At 40.5% G+C, this 18,765-nt stretch overlaps 1 protein-coding gene across 1 annotated transcript in view; it reads left to right on the plus strand.

Annotated features, from left to right (window-relative positions):
* Positions 1-1,201: 1,201 nt before the first annotated feature.
* Positions 1,202-18,765, plus strand: part of GTF2B (general transcription factor IIB) — a 34,628-nt gene continuing 17,064 nt past the window's right edge. Inside the window, exons 1-2 of the mRNA XM_002715876.5 lie at positions 1,202-1,356; positions 5,767-5,873. Coding sequence (XP_002715922.1) covers positions 1,340-1,356; positions 5,767-5,873 — 124 coding nt within the window. The 5' untranslated portion in view covers positions 1,202-1,339. The remainder of the gene's footprint in view (positions 1,357-5,766; positions 5,874-18,765) is intronic.

Raw genomic sequence — 18,765 nt, forward strand, 5'->3', positions numbered from 1 at the left:
GAGAAAACTCACTACTAAGTATCCCCTAGGCCTTTCCCTGATTGAAGTGGGAGGTCATTTTGAAACTTTCCCAAATATTAAGGGGTGGGGGACACAAGCATACAAATTTTTAAATTCCAGAATGGAAGACTCAAAAAAAAAAATGCTCCCCTATTCCCATCCATATTTCAGTTTCTAAATTCCTGCTTCTCACACTTACTCTTCCCAAGAGTAAGTTTTCCCAAGAAAATGGAGTTAAAAGATTTATTTTGTTGGAAAAAATTGAAATTCATGCATAGTTTTTTCATCATATGCATTTTCAAGAACTTTTAAAAATCCTTTGTATGCATGGATTTCAAAATTCTATAAATCCCATTATCCATGAACTTTTTTGAAATCCTCTTGTATCTTCCACATTTAAAAAAAAAAAAAGGTGTGGTCAGCAGAGTTTAAGGCTCATTTTCTCAAAACAAAGCAGTTACTATATCCTCATCCTCATAGAAACAAGGAATCACCCTTTCTCCTCCAATCCCTACACTGTCAAGGGTGGCTTGCTTTCAGCAAACTGGTGGTGTTTTTGCTATTATTTGACCTTAATTTGGCTAATGAATACATCAAGGGACTTCTTGTGGCATCTAGGCGTTCTGCCAAGTTGTCTAAACTTAGCTATCAGCCAAATTTCCAAAGGCCATGAATAAAAGCCGTCAGGGCAGGGCCCATAGCTTCGTGCCTCCGGAGCACACAGTGCTGTCACATGGTTTTGTTTCATCTCCTGCCAATTCTGGAAGGGTATGCGAGGCAGATCCTAATACCCCCTGAGAAGACTCGGCGGCGTGGTGGCCGATGGCAGAGCCTGAATTGACATCCGCTTCGGATGACCTGAGTGAATCGCTCTCTTTATCCCAAATTCCTTAGTAATAGAGAACCACCCCTCGTGGCAAGTGAGAACCGCGTTTACACAGGGATAAATGGCAGGGAAGAGGGAGGGAGAGAGGCTGGGGTCAGCCCTCAGGGATGTGGGCTTTGCCCCCTCCACGAAGCCAGCGTTTTCTTCGCGCTTTAACTCGGTCAAATTGAAAAGGAGCCCGTTTGCAGGGTTCCCTTGAGACCTTCCCCGGGTAATTTCACAGACTCGCCGACCCACCTAGTAAACAACAGACGACATAAGAAAATGCAAAGCGTACGACACACAGGGACTCATTGTTCTTGGCCCTTCTCCCGACCCGTAGCCGCACCCTGTTACGACTGCGTGGCTGACTCGCCTATAAAAGCCCGTCTCGGGGCGTCTCGCCGCCACAGGCTCTTCCTGTTTCTGGCGTAGCAGTCGTCGCTCGGTGGTGGAACCGCAGCGGCCGTGAAGATGGCGTCCACAAGCCGGTTAGTAGGTCCCGCCGAGCGCGGCCAGCGAGCGCCGCGGATTCTGGGCGGCCGGCGGGGGCGGTCGCGTCTGACGAAGCGCCGGGAGGTATCGGGGAGCGGCGGCGGGGGCTGGCAGGCTGCCCCGGACAATGGCACTTCCATGCGGCAGGACTGTCAGGGCTGTCGCGGGGGTACCGAGCCGTCGACGTTACCGCCCGAGCGCCCTGGGTCATCTCTAACCCCAGATTCCATCCTGCGCGGGCCCCTGTATGCCCAGCCCCTTGTCCTCGCGTCTTGGGCGAAGATATCAGCCGTCTTTTTCCCTTGTTAATTTTTTCTACGCTTGTTTTTCCAATCCACGGCCCAACTGGCCTTAGAGTCCTCAGTTCCCCCCCCCCCCTTTTTTTTCTTTCAAAGAGCGGGAAACGTTTATCCTAGGCCCATATTGATCTGACAGCTAAAAAGTTGGAAACGTCAGCGCTGGTAAGCCGAAAGGAAACTGATTACCATCCCCGCGGCCCTCCCAGGGGAAGCCAGGAGAGGCTAGGGCTCATCCCAAGACTTGATTAGCCCCCTTGCTGAAGGATTGCGCTGCGAATGTTTTCGTCTGTATAATCCTGAAGAAAGTCTTGCCTGCAGAAAAAAATTACCTAGATATACTGAGATACTCTGTCATATATTTTGAAAACGTACTCATCTACAGGAAATGCATGCAGTGCCCTGCGAGGCAGCCTTTAATCATGTGACCTGAAAAACGCTTACAGACCCTAATTATGTCTCTCATTGCTGTTAGGGCAGATACTAGTATTTTTGCGTGAGTGTAAACTGAGTCATGGCCATGTTGACTTTTTCAAGGTTAGTGAGAGAGTGTAGTCTAAGACTCCTGTTTCCTGTTATATCACATGATCGGCCTATAGTTAATGCACTGTATTAAACATAGCAGATTAAGTTCTAAGCTTCTAGAGGCAACTGTGGCGGTTTTCTGAACCCATTATCATGTGCGGGGTGGATGCATTTCACCAGGGAACGCCATTGATCATAAAGTAAGCTAGGAAGGTCCAGGATAGACTCACCGTATTCTGGTAATAACATCAACGAAAAATGGGGGGGAGCAGTTTTTGCTAATGTCTGGAAATAACTCTTACTGCCCGTGACACCCTTGTTTATTGACTATAGTTCTGTGATTGAATGCTCAATCATAGTGTCTGGGTGTGGTTCTGTCAGGTAAGGCTTCCTTACAGATAAATGGAAAACTTCAGCTTCGCTAAATGAGGCTTACGTTCTCTCGTGAGTTATTTGGGAGGTAGCTATATCTGTGCACAGCGTTTGCATATACTGGAACAGGAAATTTTATCCGTAAAAAGCTAATGGTACACATAAAATAAAGTCACTGAATAGATTGTTTACACAAAGAATACACCAAACTTGAAATACAGATTTTTTTTTTCAGGCATATCCATCTCCTAAATTTACGCGTCATTGTGGTTCATCCATCTTTCAAGGTTTTCTACCTAGTGAAACAAAGTAAATGTTAGTGTTTCTACTTTTAGCCTCCCCCCCCCCCCACACAATGATTTACAGGCAGTAAAAATTGGTGTTCTCAACAGAGAAGAGCATGAATGTTCTGAGTTGAAAGTCTAAGCTCCACCACTTATCTTGTGACTTCAGGCAAGTCATAATCTTTAAAATGGTGATAATGCCTATTTTGTGGGATTGTAGAAAAGGTTGATGATATTCAGTGTATAGCACTAGGCAATTGATAGCCATAAAATGAGATTTGTGATTATATGGTGCCTTAGGTAGTCTAAACTGTTTTAACATCATTGGTGGTAGTTCTTTCCCTTGCTTCCGTATTTCTCTTTACTTCCTCCCCCACCACTGGGTTTTCCTCTTGTATGTTTTGTGTGATTACTGTAGTGTGATTTCATTTCACTTTAGCTGGGTGACACAGTACAAAAGCAAAATACCAGACTAGACAGTGAAAAGTAGTCTTGTTTTCTCCTAGCTCCCAGCATCTAATTCTCCCCAGAGCAACCATTGTTTTGTTTTGGTGTTTTCTTGGTGATTATGTTTTAACAAACATGCATGCAGTTTTGATCTCTTTTCACCCCAAAATGTAGCTGATGTAAACTGCTTTCACCTTACCTTTTGCCTGTTTTATGAACTTAGCATACAAAGTTCAAGTACACAACTCAGCTACAAAGTGAGGACATAGGCATAGCCACCACCCAGGTCAAGAAATCAAATAGTCCCAATGCACTAGCTAAGACAGTAACAAAGTCTCCTTTGTGTCCTTGGTCAGTGCCATGTCCCCAAGAAAGCCACATCCTGACTTCTACCTCCGTAGATTTGTTTCGCCCTTTTAAAGTTTATGAAAATGGCACAAGTATTCTGCTGTCTAGTTTCTTGGTCAGATTTTGAGATTCATCCATGTTATTGCATGTAAGTAGCTCAGGCATTTTTAGTGTTGAATAGACTCTATCTTCACTTAACATGTCTTTGAGGTTCCATGTCATTTATACAATACTTTAAGGTTTTCTGTATAGTTTTTAATAGCACGGAAATCTTATGTCAATCCTTTAGATACTGTGTTCCATATGTCATCCTGTACTGCTGATTTGTACTTATTCTAGTGCTTCAACGTAGTTTTTTTTTTTAAATAATTTATGCCAACTGCTTAATTTTGTCACATTTTATTGAAATGTTAAGGAATCTATTTAATAGGCTGAATTTAAGCTATATCTGGCCCCATTTTCCTAGTTAGAAAATACAATACCTGTTCTGGTTAATTTGACTATATAAATTTGGGAGATACGGATTTTTTTTTTTTTTTTTTTTTTTTTTAGTTTTCTAATAGATATCACCTTCCAAGTTGAGAGTGAACATCCTGAATTATATTTTAAGTACAAGAAGAATGTTTATCCATAGCCATAAATATCCTATTTATACACTATAAGAATATTGATTTTAGTCTTTTAGGTGTATTTTTGTGATAGCTATAACAAATATTTTCTGTATTACTTTTTTTAAATGTGTTCTTTTCAATAATAGAGAATCTGTGGTTGTGAGTTTGTACCACCTGAAATAATGATTAACTCTGTTAAAAATGGTTGTTGCTTTTAAATTTGATTCTATCAAGTGATTTCAGGTTAATATGTCTTCCCCAAACTGATGTATTGTTTTTTGTTTGTTTGTTTTAAGATTTTATTTATTTGAAAGGCAGAGTTAGAGATCTTCCACCCAATAGTTCAGTCCCCAGATACCTGCAACAGCCAGATCTGGGCCAGACCAAAGTGAGGAGCTTCATCCAAGTCTCCCATGTTAGTGTAGGGGCCCAAACACTTGGGTCATCTGCTGCTTTTCCCAGGCACATTGGCAGGGAACTGGATCGGAAGTGAAAACAGCCAGGACATGATCTGGCACCCATTTTGGATGCCAGTGTTGCAGGCAGCAGCTTAACCTGCTGTGCCACAACACCAGGCCCTGCTTTATTGTTTAAGGCAAGATAATTGAGCAAACTATTAATATGGAAAATTAATTAAAAATCAGCTTTTGAAACTGTTTCCTGAATGAGTGCTAAAAAATTCAGTTCTAAACTAAATGAAATCAGCAGGTGTTAAGTTCTGAAGAGCCATATCTACTCTCCACTTACATACTTGTTTCAATGTACTATTCTGAAACTAATAAAACTAACAAGTAGGAAAATACAGACTTGAAACTTACTCTCTGACCAAAGAAATAAATTAGAAAGGGTATAAATCAAATGGCTCCATTTAAGTGCCACAGGCTGTGATATTATCTAGTCATTACTTATCAAGATTTTTAAAAATCTTAGTAGCCTATATGTTAAGAGAGAAAAACACTTGTTATCTGTTTCAAGTTTTGAAAACCTTCCATATCTACAAACCAGTAACTGTTAAAAAAAATTCTAGTCAGGGCAGGCACTTAGCATAGTGGTTAAGATGCCTGTGACTCAGATCCATGTTGGAGCACCTAGGTTTAATACTTGGCCCTAGCTCCTGACTCCAGCTTGCTGTTATTGCAGACTCTGAGAGGCAGCAATGATTACTCAGTTACTGAGTTCCTGCCACCCACATGGGAGAACTGAATTCAGTTCCTAGCTCCCAGCTTCAGCCTAGCCATTGTGGGCTTTTGGGGAGTGAACTAGCGATGGAAACTCTTTGTCCTTCTGCCTCTAAAGTAAATTTTTTTGAAAATACATTTTTAATGAATAAAAAATAGTAATGATTCCAATGAGTGTACTGTTAATTACTAGCTAGAATTTAAATTAACTGAGATGTTTACTTTGAAAAATTGGGTAAAATGTATTATAAATATACAATATTAGAAAAGTGTTCAAACCTCTCCTTTTATTTAGTATTTTGTTACATGTTTGGAAGATACAAATTATATATATTTTTTATTTAGTTTGGATGCTCTTCCAAGAGTCACTTGTCCAAACCATCCAGATGCAATTTTAGTGGAGGACTACAGAGCTGGTGATATGATCTGTCCTGAATGTGGCCTGGTTGTAGGTGAGTAGTTATTATGGTTTTAATGTAAATTGCTGTTTATGGTACTTTGCTGTTCTTTTTTTCCTCAACTGTTTTTCAGTGAAGAACTTTAGATTTTTCTCCACCTACAAGTAATTTCATATTGTAAAACAAACAAAAAATTAGGAAACAGAAATAAGAGTAAAATCATCTGGAGATACCAGGTTTTATTATATATCCAACGCATGCTTTATAATGGGAGCTGATCAAAAAGTAACAAAAGGCCCATAATAATTTCCTGAATCCTTAATTAAGTATTTGATAGGGGGTGTGGGGAGAAAGGGATGCCACTTACACAAATCAAATAATGAATACATAAAGTATGTTTTAATTCCATTTTCTGTGAACTTTTACAAAGTTTTTATTTATTTATGAAGTAGCAAAATGGAGCTTGCATCTGCTGACTTACTCCCCAGATGTCAGCAGTGGCTGGGGCTGGAGCTGGGAGCTCAGTCCAGGTTTCCAGTGTGGGTGGCAGGAACCTAACTGTTTGAGTCATCATCACCTGCTGCCTCCCAGGGCGCACACTTTCAGGAAGCTGGAATTGGGAGCAGAGCTGGGACAGGAATCCAGGCACTCCAGCATTGGATGTGGACATCCTAACCAGTATCTTCACTGCTAGGCTAAATGCTGGTCCTTCCATAGACTTTTTGAAGTACTCTCATATATCTGTCTTGAGTCTTGTGCAGGGCCCTCCTGTCAACAATTTGTTATAACTTTAAAATAAAATCATTTACTTAAGAATATCTGCTATAAAACTGTTGCTGTCCAAAAATAACACTTATTAAAATTTTACTTTTATTACTACTTCTCACTAATCTAGTATGCAGCAGAACTTTAAAAATAGGGTTTGTTCAGAAATTATTGTTACAGTGAAGTTCCAGCAGCACTTCAGAATGGGTGTGATACTTAGTAATTTGAATTTCTTAAGAATGGAAATGTTAATAGGATTGCAGGGAGTGTAGCAGAAACATTCTTATTGGTGTACTGTGAAATTGTTTTACTGAGAGGTTATTTGTCATATTCATTCCAGAGGACCACTTGCCTCAGAGCTACAGTGAAAGTTTTAAAACAGAGTTGCTAATAGGAATTGAGTTCCACTTGCCATTGTAATCTTCTCAATAAGCAATAATAATAGCTAGTACATTTACTGTATCTCTGTATACTATTCATTATTCTAAGTGATCAGTATATTCACACAGTTTATCCTAACAATAAACCTGGGAGGTGAGTACTAATATAATCTTTACTTTAAAATGGAGAAACTGAGGCTTAGGTGGTCTGGTAGTCTGGCTGCATTATTTCATGGGAGCTGGATCGCTATCCTGCATTATCTTTCATAATAAAATGATTTCAGAGATAGATGTTTGGTGCAGCAGATAAGACACTGCCTGGGACTCTAGCCTCCCATTTTAGAGTGCCTGGGTTCAAGTCCCCACTTTCTCCCATTCAGGTTTCTGCTAATGTACACCGTGGGAGGATGCAGGTGATAGCTCAAGTACTTGGGTCTCCTACCACTCATGTTGAAAGTTCAAATGGAATTCCAGGCTCCTGATTTCGGCCTGGCCCAGCCCCACCTGTTGCAGGCTTTGTAGGAGAGAACCAACAAATAGAACAACTCTCTATGTCACTGTGCCTTTCAAATAAAATAAATATGGAAATAAAACTTTAAAAAATTATTTTCAGAGCAGCTGTTTGGCCTAGCCATTGAGATGTCTGCATCCAGTATTGGAGTGTGTGGATTCAAGTTCTTCCTTTGGCTGCTAACTCCAACAGATTCTAACAGGCAGCAGATGATGGCTTAAAGTCTTGAGTCCCTATGTGGGACTCTTAAGAGAACTGAATTTACCTTTGACCTGGCCCAGCCCTGGCTGTTGTGTGCATTTGTGAAGTGAACTGTGCGTAAGAAGCCCTATATCTCAATTTAAAAAAAAACTTTAAATAGATTTCAATCTAAAGTAGGCAAACTACTTATCCAATGCTTGTTTTCATATAGTCTGCGTGCTAAAAATTGCTTTTACATTTTTAAATGGTTGAAAAAAATTAAAAGAACAATACTTTGTGACACATAAAAGCAATATGAAATTCATATTGCAGTATCCATGAATAAAAATTTATTAGAACCCAGCCACACACACTTGTTTACATAATATTTTTGAGTGCTTTCACATTTGAACAGCAGTTTAGTAGTTGCAATAGAAACCAGATGTGGTGCTCTTATCACTTGATTTGGCTGCTCAGTGGGCTACAAAAAGTGAAATTGAATTCCAGTGCTTTTAAGGCATAGTGGAGTGTGAATTATTGTGGTACTGCATTAGATGAAATTTTTTGTTTATTATGCAGTGATACTGTAGCTGTGCTAAAAGGATAAAATAAACATAAGCATCACAATATTCTAACAAAGCAGCCATCAGAAAAACAGTGTAAGATAAAATATTTAATCATAGCAAAATTTCTTTGCAAAAATATAAGAATAGGGGCTGGCGTCGTGGTTCACTTGGTTAATTCTCTGCCTGCAGCGCCAGCATCCCTTATGGACACCGGTTCTAGTCCCGGTTGCTCCTCTTCCAGTCCAGCTCTCTGCTGTGGCACAGGAAGGCAGTGGAGGATGGCCCAAGTGCTTGGGCCCCTGTACCCGCGTGGGAGACCAGGAGGAAACACCTGGCTCCTGGCTTCAGATCGGTGTAGTTCTGGCCGTAGCTGCCACTTGAGGGGTGAACCAATGGAAGGAAGACCTTTCTCTCTCTCTCTCTCTTTCTCTCTCTCTAACTCTGTTAAAAAAAAAAAAGAATAAAAATGAGACTGCAATTGAAGTAAAAGTCTTTGAGTGGCTTACTTGTAGATCAAGCAAGGAAAGATATTTACCAATGATGAGTTGATTAATTTGTGTTTGCAGCAGCTAAATAAATGTGTCCAGAGAAAATAAATTTGTTCAAAACTTTTAGCTTCTTTTCAAGTTATTTTGAGAGTTGAGAACATTGGTGGCAACATCAGTAGTCAATTAAAAATCAAGCCAGATTTAAATATTTTTTCTTGATACTTGATGACTAGACATGTTATTGATATTGCTCAGTTATTTGTTCAACAAGACAGTGCAGAGTTTGTAGTGACAGAATTAGCTTCAGTGAGTTTTCTGCATGTAACAACTGGCAGAAAATATTTCCAAAGGAGTTATGGAAATACTAATTGAGGACAGCAAGTGGAATCTGCTAAGATTTCTTATAACCAATGGTGGTAAAAAAATGTGTGTGCTGCAGAAGACCGACTTGACAAATTTACAAATATTGTGAGTATCTAAGATGTTTAAAGCCAGTTAGGGTTATTCATCATATTATTCCTTAGGAGGTACATTGTAGGAAAAATTTTAATCTCTTAGTTATTATTGAACCAGTAGTGTCAACAGTGAACTTCTTCACTCTTTGGGTTGGGTACTTAATCATCATCAGTTCTATGAATTAACTGTTAGAAATAGAAGCTAAGTATCCTGCCTTGTCCTGTCACGCAGTAATTTGCTGACTTAGCACTGGAAAAGTTTTATTGAGATTTCTTGAGCTTAGGGCCAAGGATGAAATCTCTCTAATCAGTAATGCCTTCATCTACTGCTATTGTATATTCAGTAGTTTTGGAAATTAGCTTTTGCTGCAGACTTGCTATTATTTCTTAATGAATTTAAATTAGAATTGCAAGGCAAAACAGCACTTTTATGCAAATCATATATTGCAGCAAAATCAGTTTGACAAAAGCTAACAATTTCAATCACAAGTAATGTCAAATTGCTTTTATGTGCTTAATACATATTCTTTTTTTTTTTTTTTTTTATTGGAAAGGCAGACAGAGTTTTAGAAACAGATTTTCCATCTGCTAGTTCTCTCCCCAAATCCACATAATAGCCAGGGCTGGGCTGGGCTGAAGCCAGAGCCAGAAACTCAGTCTAGGTCTCACCCATGGGTGGCAGAGACTCAAGTACTTGAGCTATCACCTGCTGCCTCTCAGGATGTGCATTACCAAGAAGCTGGAATAGGAAGCAGAGCTGGATCTCTAACCCAGGTACTCCTGTATGGGATGTCAGGATCCCAAGGTTAAGCCATCTTAATTCTGGACCCAATGCCTCCTTTTATATACTTCATGTAAGTGTATACTTGTATACTTCCATGCTGTCAGAAGTTAAACCAAAGGGGCTGGTGTTGTGTAGTGGTTAAAGCAGCCACCCACATTGCAAGCATCCCATATGGGCACCAGTCCAAGTCCTAGCTGCTCCACTTCCAATCCAGCCCTGCTAATTGCCTGGGAAAAGCAGCAGAAAATGGCCCAAGTGCCTGGACTCCTGCTATCCACATAGGAGGTCTGAAAGAAGCTCCTGGTCAGCCTGGCCCAGCTCTGACCATTGCAGCCATCTGGGGAGTGAAACAGTGGATGGAATATCTGTCTCACTCTGTTTGTAACTCTGGCTTTCAAATAAATAAGTAAACCTTAAACAAAAAATGTTGAAACAAGATTTTCATTACTATACAGCAGCTATTATTTGCCAAGATCAAACTTACAGTAATGTTTTTCAGGCTTGGATGCAAATGCAAAGAAAATTTTCAGATTTTAAAATCCATTTTACTATGCAATTAAGGAGCTTCTACCAACCTTCAGTTGAAAATTATTAATCTGCAGTATAACAACATGTTAAACAGCAAATATCAGGGGTAAACCTTTTAGCCTAGTGGTTTACATACCCACATCCCACACAGAGTACCTGGGGGCAATCTGGCTCCAGTTCTTTTGTTTCGTTTTTAGATTTATTTATTTATTTGAAAGGCAGAGTTAGAGAGAGAGAGAGAGAGAGATCTTCCATCCACAGATTCACTTCCAAAATGGCCACAACAGCCAGGATTGGGCCAGGCTGAAGCCAGGAGCCGGAAACTCTGTCCATGCCTCCCAACATGTGTGATGGGCTCAAGCACTTGCTTCCCTAGGCACATTAGCAGGAAGCTGGATCAGAAGTGGGGCATCAAGGGCTCAAACTGGCACTCATGTAGGATGCTGATGTTGCAAGAAATGGTTTAATTTGCCAAGCCACAGTGCCAGCCCTGGCTCCAACTTTCTGCTAATACAGATCCTGGGAGGCAGAGATGATGGCTCAAGTAATTGGGTTTCTGCTACCCATAAGGGAGACCCGAATTGAGTTCCAGCTCCAGGCTTCTGCCTAGATGCTGTGGACATTTGGGGAGAGAACCAATAGATAGGAGTTCTATTTGTCTTTATCTGCCTTTCAGATAAATAAATTTTTTCAAAGGTAAATATCAGGAGAAGAATGTAGTAAAATTATATTATACCTCCCAAACAATAAATATGCTCAATTAAGATCACGTGCTTAGGGATTAGTATCAGTATTTGGTAGTATTTAAAGACACATGAAAATGAAATATGTAAAATATTATAACATCATTGGCAGGTAAACATTAATTGATTTTGATGATAGGAAACAGCAACTTTGAATTCTAGTTAAGTGACTTGTTATCCCCAAAAAAGAATTCCTTTTCCCTCATTAGTATATGTACACTGTAGTAAATTATACGGTTGTCTTATTTGTAACTTTATCAATCAGTGGATTTATAGAAAGAGGACAGATTTCATGTATTTCATAGATAGTTCTAATTTGATAATCATGCTTCTCTCAATCCTCCCTCCTTCCTTTCTTGCAGAATGTCTGTGGCCATTTAGAAAGAAGTAGAGCAAAAAATACTCCATTATATTTTTAGCCCTTCATCAACCTTACTTCCACTTTAACCAACAAGACTGTTGGGTCAGATTTATCAGCTAAAGATGGATGTTGTTCATGATGTTTCTTGTGCTTAAACTCTCTAATTTTTACTCACATTGTTCTGCTGTGTCATACTAAAGGAAGTTCATTTTCTTTCACTTTTGCTCGATTAAACTTACCAGTCCTGAACATCAACATCAGGACCACTGTATTTTTCTCACCTAAAGTTATTAGGTTAAATTTAAAAGTCTAAACAATATTAAATAGAAATTCTTAAGACTTCTTTTCTATAATATATAGCAGTTTTTCTTTGTGCTGTTGTTTTCCTGACAAAATAGAACTAGTGCTTATTTAAAACCATAGAGTAAGGGTGAGCATTTTGGCATAGCACATTAAGCCACAACGTGGGATGCCAGCATCCGTATAGGAGAGTAGGTTTGAATCCCAACTACTCCACTTCTAATCCAGCTTCCTGCCAATGTGATGGGAAAGCAGCTGATGATGACCCAAGTACTTAGGTCTCTGCCACCCATCCAGGACATCTGCATGGAGTTCCAGATTCCTGATTTCAGCCCAGCCTAGCTCTGGCTGTTGCAGCCATTTGGGGCATAAAGCAGCAGATGGAAGATCTCTCTCTATCTGTCTCTGTCTCTCCCTCTCTCTGTTACTCTGCCTTTCAAATAAATAAAACCTTACAAAAGCATATACAATAGACTTATTCATAACATTTATGATTAAACATATAATATAATATCCTGCAAGTGAAGAATCTGTCCCATGACCAAACAGTATTAATGAGAGAAGGATCTGGTCACAGAGTTCTGTTTTGTTGACAGTATCATCAAACAAATTGAGTCGAATATGGCTTAATTGAACATGACACTCCATGAGTCTAATGTATGTAGATATATGTATATGTGTGTATATATACTTATATACATGTTACCGTATGTCCATAATAAATTTAGATTGTACTAAATATGTCCTTGAATTTGTATCATCTCACTGGTTTAAAAGCATATGCTCTTTGTTGCCAGCTTAATTCAGCCTTTACCCCTTATACTAGAGAAAAAGGGAGGAAATCAGGTTGGACTGATATTCTGCCACTCATATACTATTTTTGGCTTTTTTTATATTGAAGATTGATTCTCATAGAACTTTGAATCCAGACAACATTATGTGTTTCCTAATTCATGATCTTAGTATACGTGGTTTGATTATGTTTACCATAAAATTTTATATTTTGTGAAACTTTTTAGATTATACCCTATTTATTTAAAAAAAGCATTTTTGAAAAGCCTTCATTTTAATTAACAGACAACTTTAGAAACAAAAACTCTTGAATTTGGTTTTGGACAACCATGTATGTAATGTTTAACTTTTGGTTGAAAATTGCATCAGCTTATATATTCCCTTTAACATGAAATGCAAGACTAGATGGTCCCCAACTTTCATTTTTAGAGTCATATGTTACCCCCTCAGCTAGATCAGCAGCTAGGCAGACCCAGTGCTGTCACCTTTTTAGTGAAGTAATTCACAGTATGGATTTTATTTTATTTATTTGAGAGGTAGAGTTACAGACAGAGGGAGAGACAGAGAGAAATGTCTTCCGTCCATTGGTTCACTCCCCAAATGGCCGCAATGGACGGAGCTGCGCCGATCCAAAGCCAGGAGCCAGGAGCTTCTTCCTGATCTTCCACGCAGGTCCAGGGGCCCAAGTACTTGGGCCATCTTCCACTGCTTTCCCAAACCACAGAAGAGAGCTGGATTGGAAGAGGAGCAGCCAGGACTAGAGCCAGTGCCCATATGGGATGCCGGTGCCGCAGGCAGAGGATTAACCTACTACGCCACAGTGCCGGCCCCGTAATTCACAGTATGAAAACATATTTATACATTGTTGTCTACCTTTTCTCCAGCTTCACTAACACTTATCATTGTCCCTCAGATCCTCACTTAGTCTTCTTGAGGCCTCCACCCAGTCGCAAAACCATGTGATTTTTACTTTTTAAAAACTATTATTTATTTATTTATTTGAAAAGGAGAGAAAGAGAACTCTTGTATCTGCTGGTTCCCTCCCCAAATGGCTGCTGTAGCCAGATCTGGGCCTGGCTGAAGCCAGGAGCCATGAATTCCACCTGGTTTCTGACCTGTGACATGGGCCCTAGTACTCTGCCTTCTCAGGCACTTCACAGGAATTTGATTTGGAAGTGGAGGAGCTGGGACTTGAATTGGCACTCTTGATGTGGCATGCCAGCATCACAAATAGCAGCTTAATCTGATGTACTACAACACTGAGACCTTTTTTTTTTTTTTTTTAAGATTACTTATTTGCAAAAGTTACACAGAGAGAGAAGGAGAGACAGAGACAGAGAGAGAAGTCTTCCATCCACTGGTTCACTCCCAATTGGCTGCAGTGGCTGGAGCTGTGCGAATCTGAAGCCAGGAACTTCCTCTGGGTCTTTCCCATGTGGGTGCAGGGGCCCAAGGACTTGGTCCATCTTCTGCTGCTTTCCCAGGCAATAGCAGAGAGTTGGATCAGAAGTGGAGCAACTGGGACTTGAACTGGCACCCATATGGGATGCCGGCACTGCAGGCAGTGGCTTTACCTGCTACGCCACAGCACCAGCCCCAACACTGTTTTTTAAAAGGTTTATTTATTTATTATTTCTTTGAAAGGCAGAGCATGGCTGGCAGGGAGAAAGAAAGATTGACTTAAGCAACCACCTACTTCATTATTTCACTTAAATGCAAAAACAACCCCAAAATTTATTAACCTATAACAACCATATTGCTCATGATTTTATGGCCCAATAGTTTGGGAAGGACTCATCTGGGGAGTTGGCATGGATTAGACCTCTTTGGAGGATCTACTTGTATGACAATTGTTTCACTTGGATTTCTGGTGCCTCTGAGTTCCTTGGCCTACCTGCATGGGCCTGTCTTCCTAAGGGCTTCTTCATAGTTGTTCCAGAGTCATTAGATGTGGTAGTTGGTTTCTGTGAGACATATCTCAAGACCAAGTGTTATGAGAAAGAAAGTGGAAGCTAAACTAGAGTATTAAGATGCCCAGAACTGGCACTGGATCATTTCTGTATTCTGTTAATTAGTGTGGTCATAGGAGCCACTTAGATTGGAGAGCATGGATAATGGGCTGAACCTCAAAGTGAGAGTGACAGGGTCATATTACAGAACAGCCTGTAGATAGTAGATATTGCTGCCATCTTGGAAAACAAATTTGCCACATATTACTGTTTTTTAATATTTTTCCCTTAACACTTAAATAGTTAGGTAATATTTAGTCTCTGCTATAACATGTGTTTTTGTGGCTTTTAAAAATTTATTTATTTGGGAGCAGAGAAAGCAATCTTCTATCCTCTGGTTCACTCTCCAAATGCCTGTAGGGGCCCAGAATTCCCAAGAGCTGGAAATTAAATCTAGGTCGTCCAGGTTGGTGGCAGGAACCCAATTACTTGCGCTATCACTGCTGCCTCCCAGGTTCATATTAGCAAGAAGCTGGAGCTGGGAATTGAACCCAGATACTGCAATGTGGGATGTGGGCCTCTTAACAAATAAGCAAATGCCAACCCTTTGTGGCTATTTTAATGCTATTCAACATGTAGTAGTTGTCCAATTGACTTTACTGAATTACAAATTTTTTAAACGTAAAGTATTAATTGTCTCATTTTGTCAGTGATCCTTAAATATTGTTAACATTCTAAATTGGACCAATTTGTAGAGCAGTTTTTCCCTTTTTTTTCTTTTTTTAAATATTTATTTATTTATTTATTTGAAAGGCAGATAGAGAAGCAGAGGCAGAGAGAGAGAAAGAGAGGTCTTCCATCCACTGGTCACTCCCCAAATGACCGCGATGACTGGGGATGGGCTGATCCAAAGCTAGAAGCCAGGAGCTTCTTCCAGGTCTCCCACATGGGTGCAGGAGTCCAATGGCTTGGGCCATCTTCTACTGCTTTCCCAGTCCATAGCAGAGAGCTGGATTGGAAGTAGAGCAGCCAGGACTTAAACCGGCACCCATAGGGATGCTGGCACTGCAGGTGACAGCTTTATCCGCTACGTCACAGTGCCGGCGCTGAGCAATTTTTTCTAAATACTTATTTATTTGAAAGAGTTAGAGAGGGTGAGACAGAGAAAGATAGAGGTGTTTCATCTACTGTTTCATTCCCTAGATGGCTGCAGTAGCCAGGGCTGGGCCAGGCTGAAGCCAGGAGCTTTTCTCTGGGTTTCCCATGTAGGTAGCAGGAGCCCAAACACTTGGGCCACCCTCTACTGCTTTCCCCAGATCACTGTCAGGTAGTTAAATCAGAAGTGGAACAGCCAGGACCTGTATCAGTACCTGTATCAGATGATGGTGTCAAAGGTGGCAGCTCTACCTGTGTTGTGCCACGTTTTTTCACTCCCAAACCTTAATAGTGATATTGTGTCACTTTAAAAGTTGGGCACTAGGTGGCAGTATAATCATGTTTAGATCATCATTGATTTATAATCAGCAAAGTATTAGGTTAGTAAACGGTTAGTAGCTATTACAACATGAAATTGGTATGCCCTGACTTTTATAAATTAGGATTTCATAATGAAGAGTTGCTTTAATCTAGTAGTACCATTTCTAGTGAAAACAAATTTTTGTGTTCCATTTAAGTTTTACATTGTTCTTTTTTAAAAATTATTTAAAAATTTGTTAAGTAATACTTGTGAATGTCTCTAGGGTATAGTGCAGTGTTTCAGCAGAGCAGACTGTAGCACTGGTCACATTAGGCACCTTAACATTTTTATTCATCTTCTCTTTGTGTTTGGAATCTGCCAGCTCTTTTCCAGTTATTTATACAGTGTACAAGGAATTATTGTGAGCCATACTCACCCTGCTGTGCTGTGGAGCACTGGAACTTGCTACTTCTCTGATTGTTATTTTGGTACCATTATCCAGCCTCCCTCTATAGCCCTCCCCCAACCTTTCCCCACCTCTAGTAATCACTATTCTAAGTTCAGATTGACTGCGTATGTATGTCTGAATTTAACATTCATGTATGAGAAAGACCACGTATTTTTATGTGTATGTGTATATGTTGCTTCATAGTTTTTAGCTAATATGCATAATGCAGCTGCAAACATCCTCAAGTAAGACTCTTTCAGGTATGTACTTAAGAGTGGCATTGCCAGGGGCTGGTGTGTAGTGTAATGGGTAAAGGCACCTCCTGCAGTGCCAGCATCCCATTTGGACACTGGTGTGAATAGCAGCTGCTCTACTTTCGATCTAACTCTTGGCTAATGTGCCTGGGAAAGCTGTAAGATGGCCCAAGTACTTGGGCCCCTGCACCCATATGGGAGACCTGGAGGAAGCTCCTGGCTTCAGCTTGGCCCAGCCCTAGCTGTTGATGCCATTTGGGAAGTGAACCACTGGATGGAAGATTCCTCTCTCTGTCTCTCTGCCTCTCTCTCTCTCTCTCTCTCTCTCTCTCTCTCTGCTTCTCTGTAACTCTGCCTTTCAAATAAATAAGTAAATCTTTTTTTTTTTAAATGGCATTGCTAAATCATGATAGCAATGATTGAACCACTTTAATTGATGAGGATGATTTTAACACTTTGACTCAATTTCCTCTTGAAAAATAAGATGAGGGGCCAGTGTTGTGGCATAGTAGGTAATGTGATGCCAGCATCCCATATGGACGCCAATTCAAGTCCTGGCTGCTCCACTTCCGATGCAGCTCACTGCTAGCATACCTGAGAAAGCAGTTGAGGATGGCCCAATTATTTGGGCTCCTGCACCCATGTGGGTGACCTGGAAGAAGCTCCTGGCTCAGACAGGCCCAGCTCCACCCATTGTATGTAGCCTTTGGGGAGTGAACCAGTGGATGGAAGATCTCTCTCTCCCTGTCTCTATTCCTCCATCTCTCTGATTCTGCTTTTGAAATAAATAAATAAACTTAAAAAAAATGAGATGAAGCTCATTTACCTGTAGTAAAATGGTAATACTGTATTTTTGGTGCTGAGTATTTTTTCCCATGAAACACTCAAAGTTTAGGTCAGTGGAAAATAATTCTAATCAATTGTATGTTTCTTCCTAGATATCCTGCTATTTATTAGGATGACATTGTGATACATTTGGTACAAGTAAAATATTGCAAAATATTTGTAGGAAAATATTTTAAATAACTCAAATGCAAAAGGCAATATGAAATAAACTGGTTTTTCAGGAATCTGTACTTCAGTGCCCACAGCACACCAACAAGATGGTCGAAACAAGTCACTGCTATTCTCCTGATCACAAATTTACAAAGAGCTGGGAAAGGGGAAGAATTAGGGTGAAATGGTGGTGAAAACAGGCTGGATGATAGCAGCACTGCTTCAATAGCCAGTCTGATCTGAATGAAATGCCCTGTCTTATGTGCAGTAAATTCTGAACAAGGCTAAAATTTAGCATATTCCTTGAAAAATTAAAAAATAGCCTGACAGTTGAAGTAGCTCTTTTCTCGTAGTTTGGTAAGAACCTCTTTCTCCATGAACCACTGTTGTGAACATAAGCCTGTTCTGGCATCAAAAGCTGTCCCAGGAGTTGTCATATCTCTAATGGAAGCTTCATTGACATCATCGTTAAGTTTGTACTGACCCAGGAATAGCAGTAGGAGGCTTGCAGGCTGCTTTGGCAAGAGGTACGCAGAATCATCCTCTGACTTTCTTTGGAAAGTAGCAGTAGCCCCTTTACTCTCCCACTGTATCCTCAGCGCAGTAGGCACAGCTCCAGTAATTCCTGTCTTGGAGTAAGTGAGTGGCCTTGTGCACTGATGGTTGTTGTGGCTTTCTTCTCAATGTTAGCTGTACTTTGTATCATCCTGTGTGGGTCGCTGACTCAAATTGGGCCAGGGCACTTAAAACTGGGTTCAGCAAGGAAGCTGGTGGGAAAAGCCCAGCTGGGGACGGGTCCAAGTGAAGGAACTAGAGGTGGGTGTGTCATGCCAAGATGAATTAAAGGGATACCTGGAAGTGATGGGGAAATTGCCTTGGCCACGTTCCCTGAGCAAGAGGGCCAGGTGGAAGACCTGGGTGGACCTCGTGGTGGCACTGGAAGTAAAAGTCAAGGTGAAACCTCTCAAGAGTCCTGGCATTCTGGGCACT

The sequence above is a fragment of the Oryctolagus cuniculus genome, chromosome 7 (genome assembly GCF_964237555.1).
Source record: "Oryctolagus cuniculus chromosome 7, mOryCun1.1, whole genome shotgun sequence".
Classification (NCBI taxonomy): Eukaryota; Metazoa; Chordata; class Mammalia; order Lagomorpha; family Leporidae; genus Oryctolagus; species Oryctolagus cuniculus.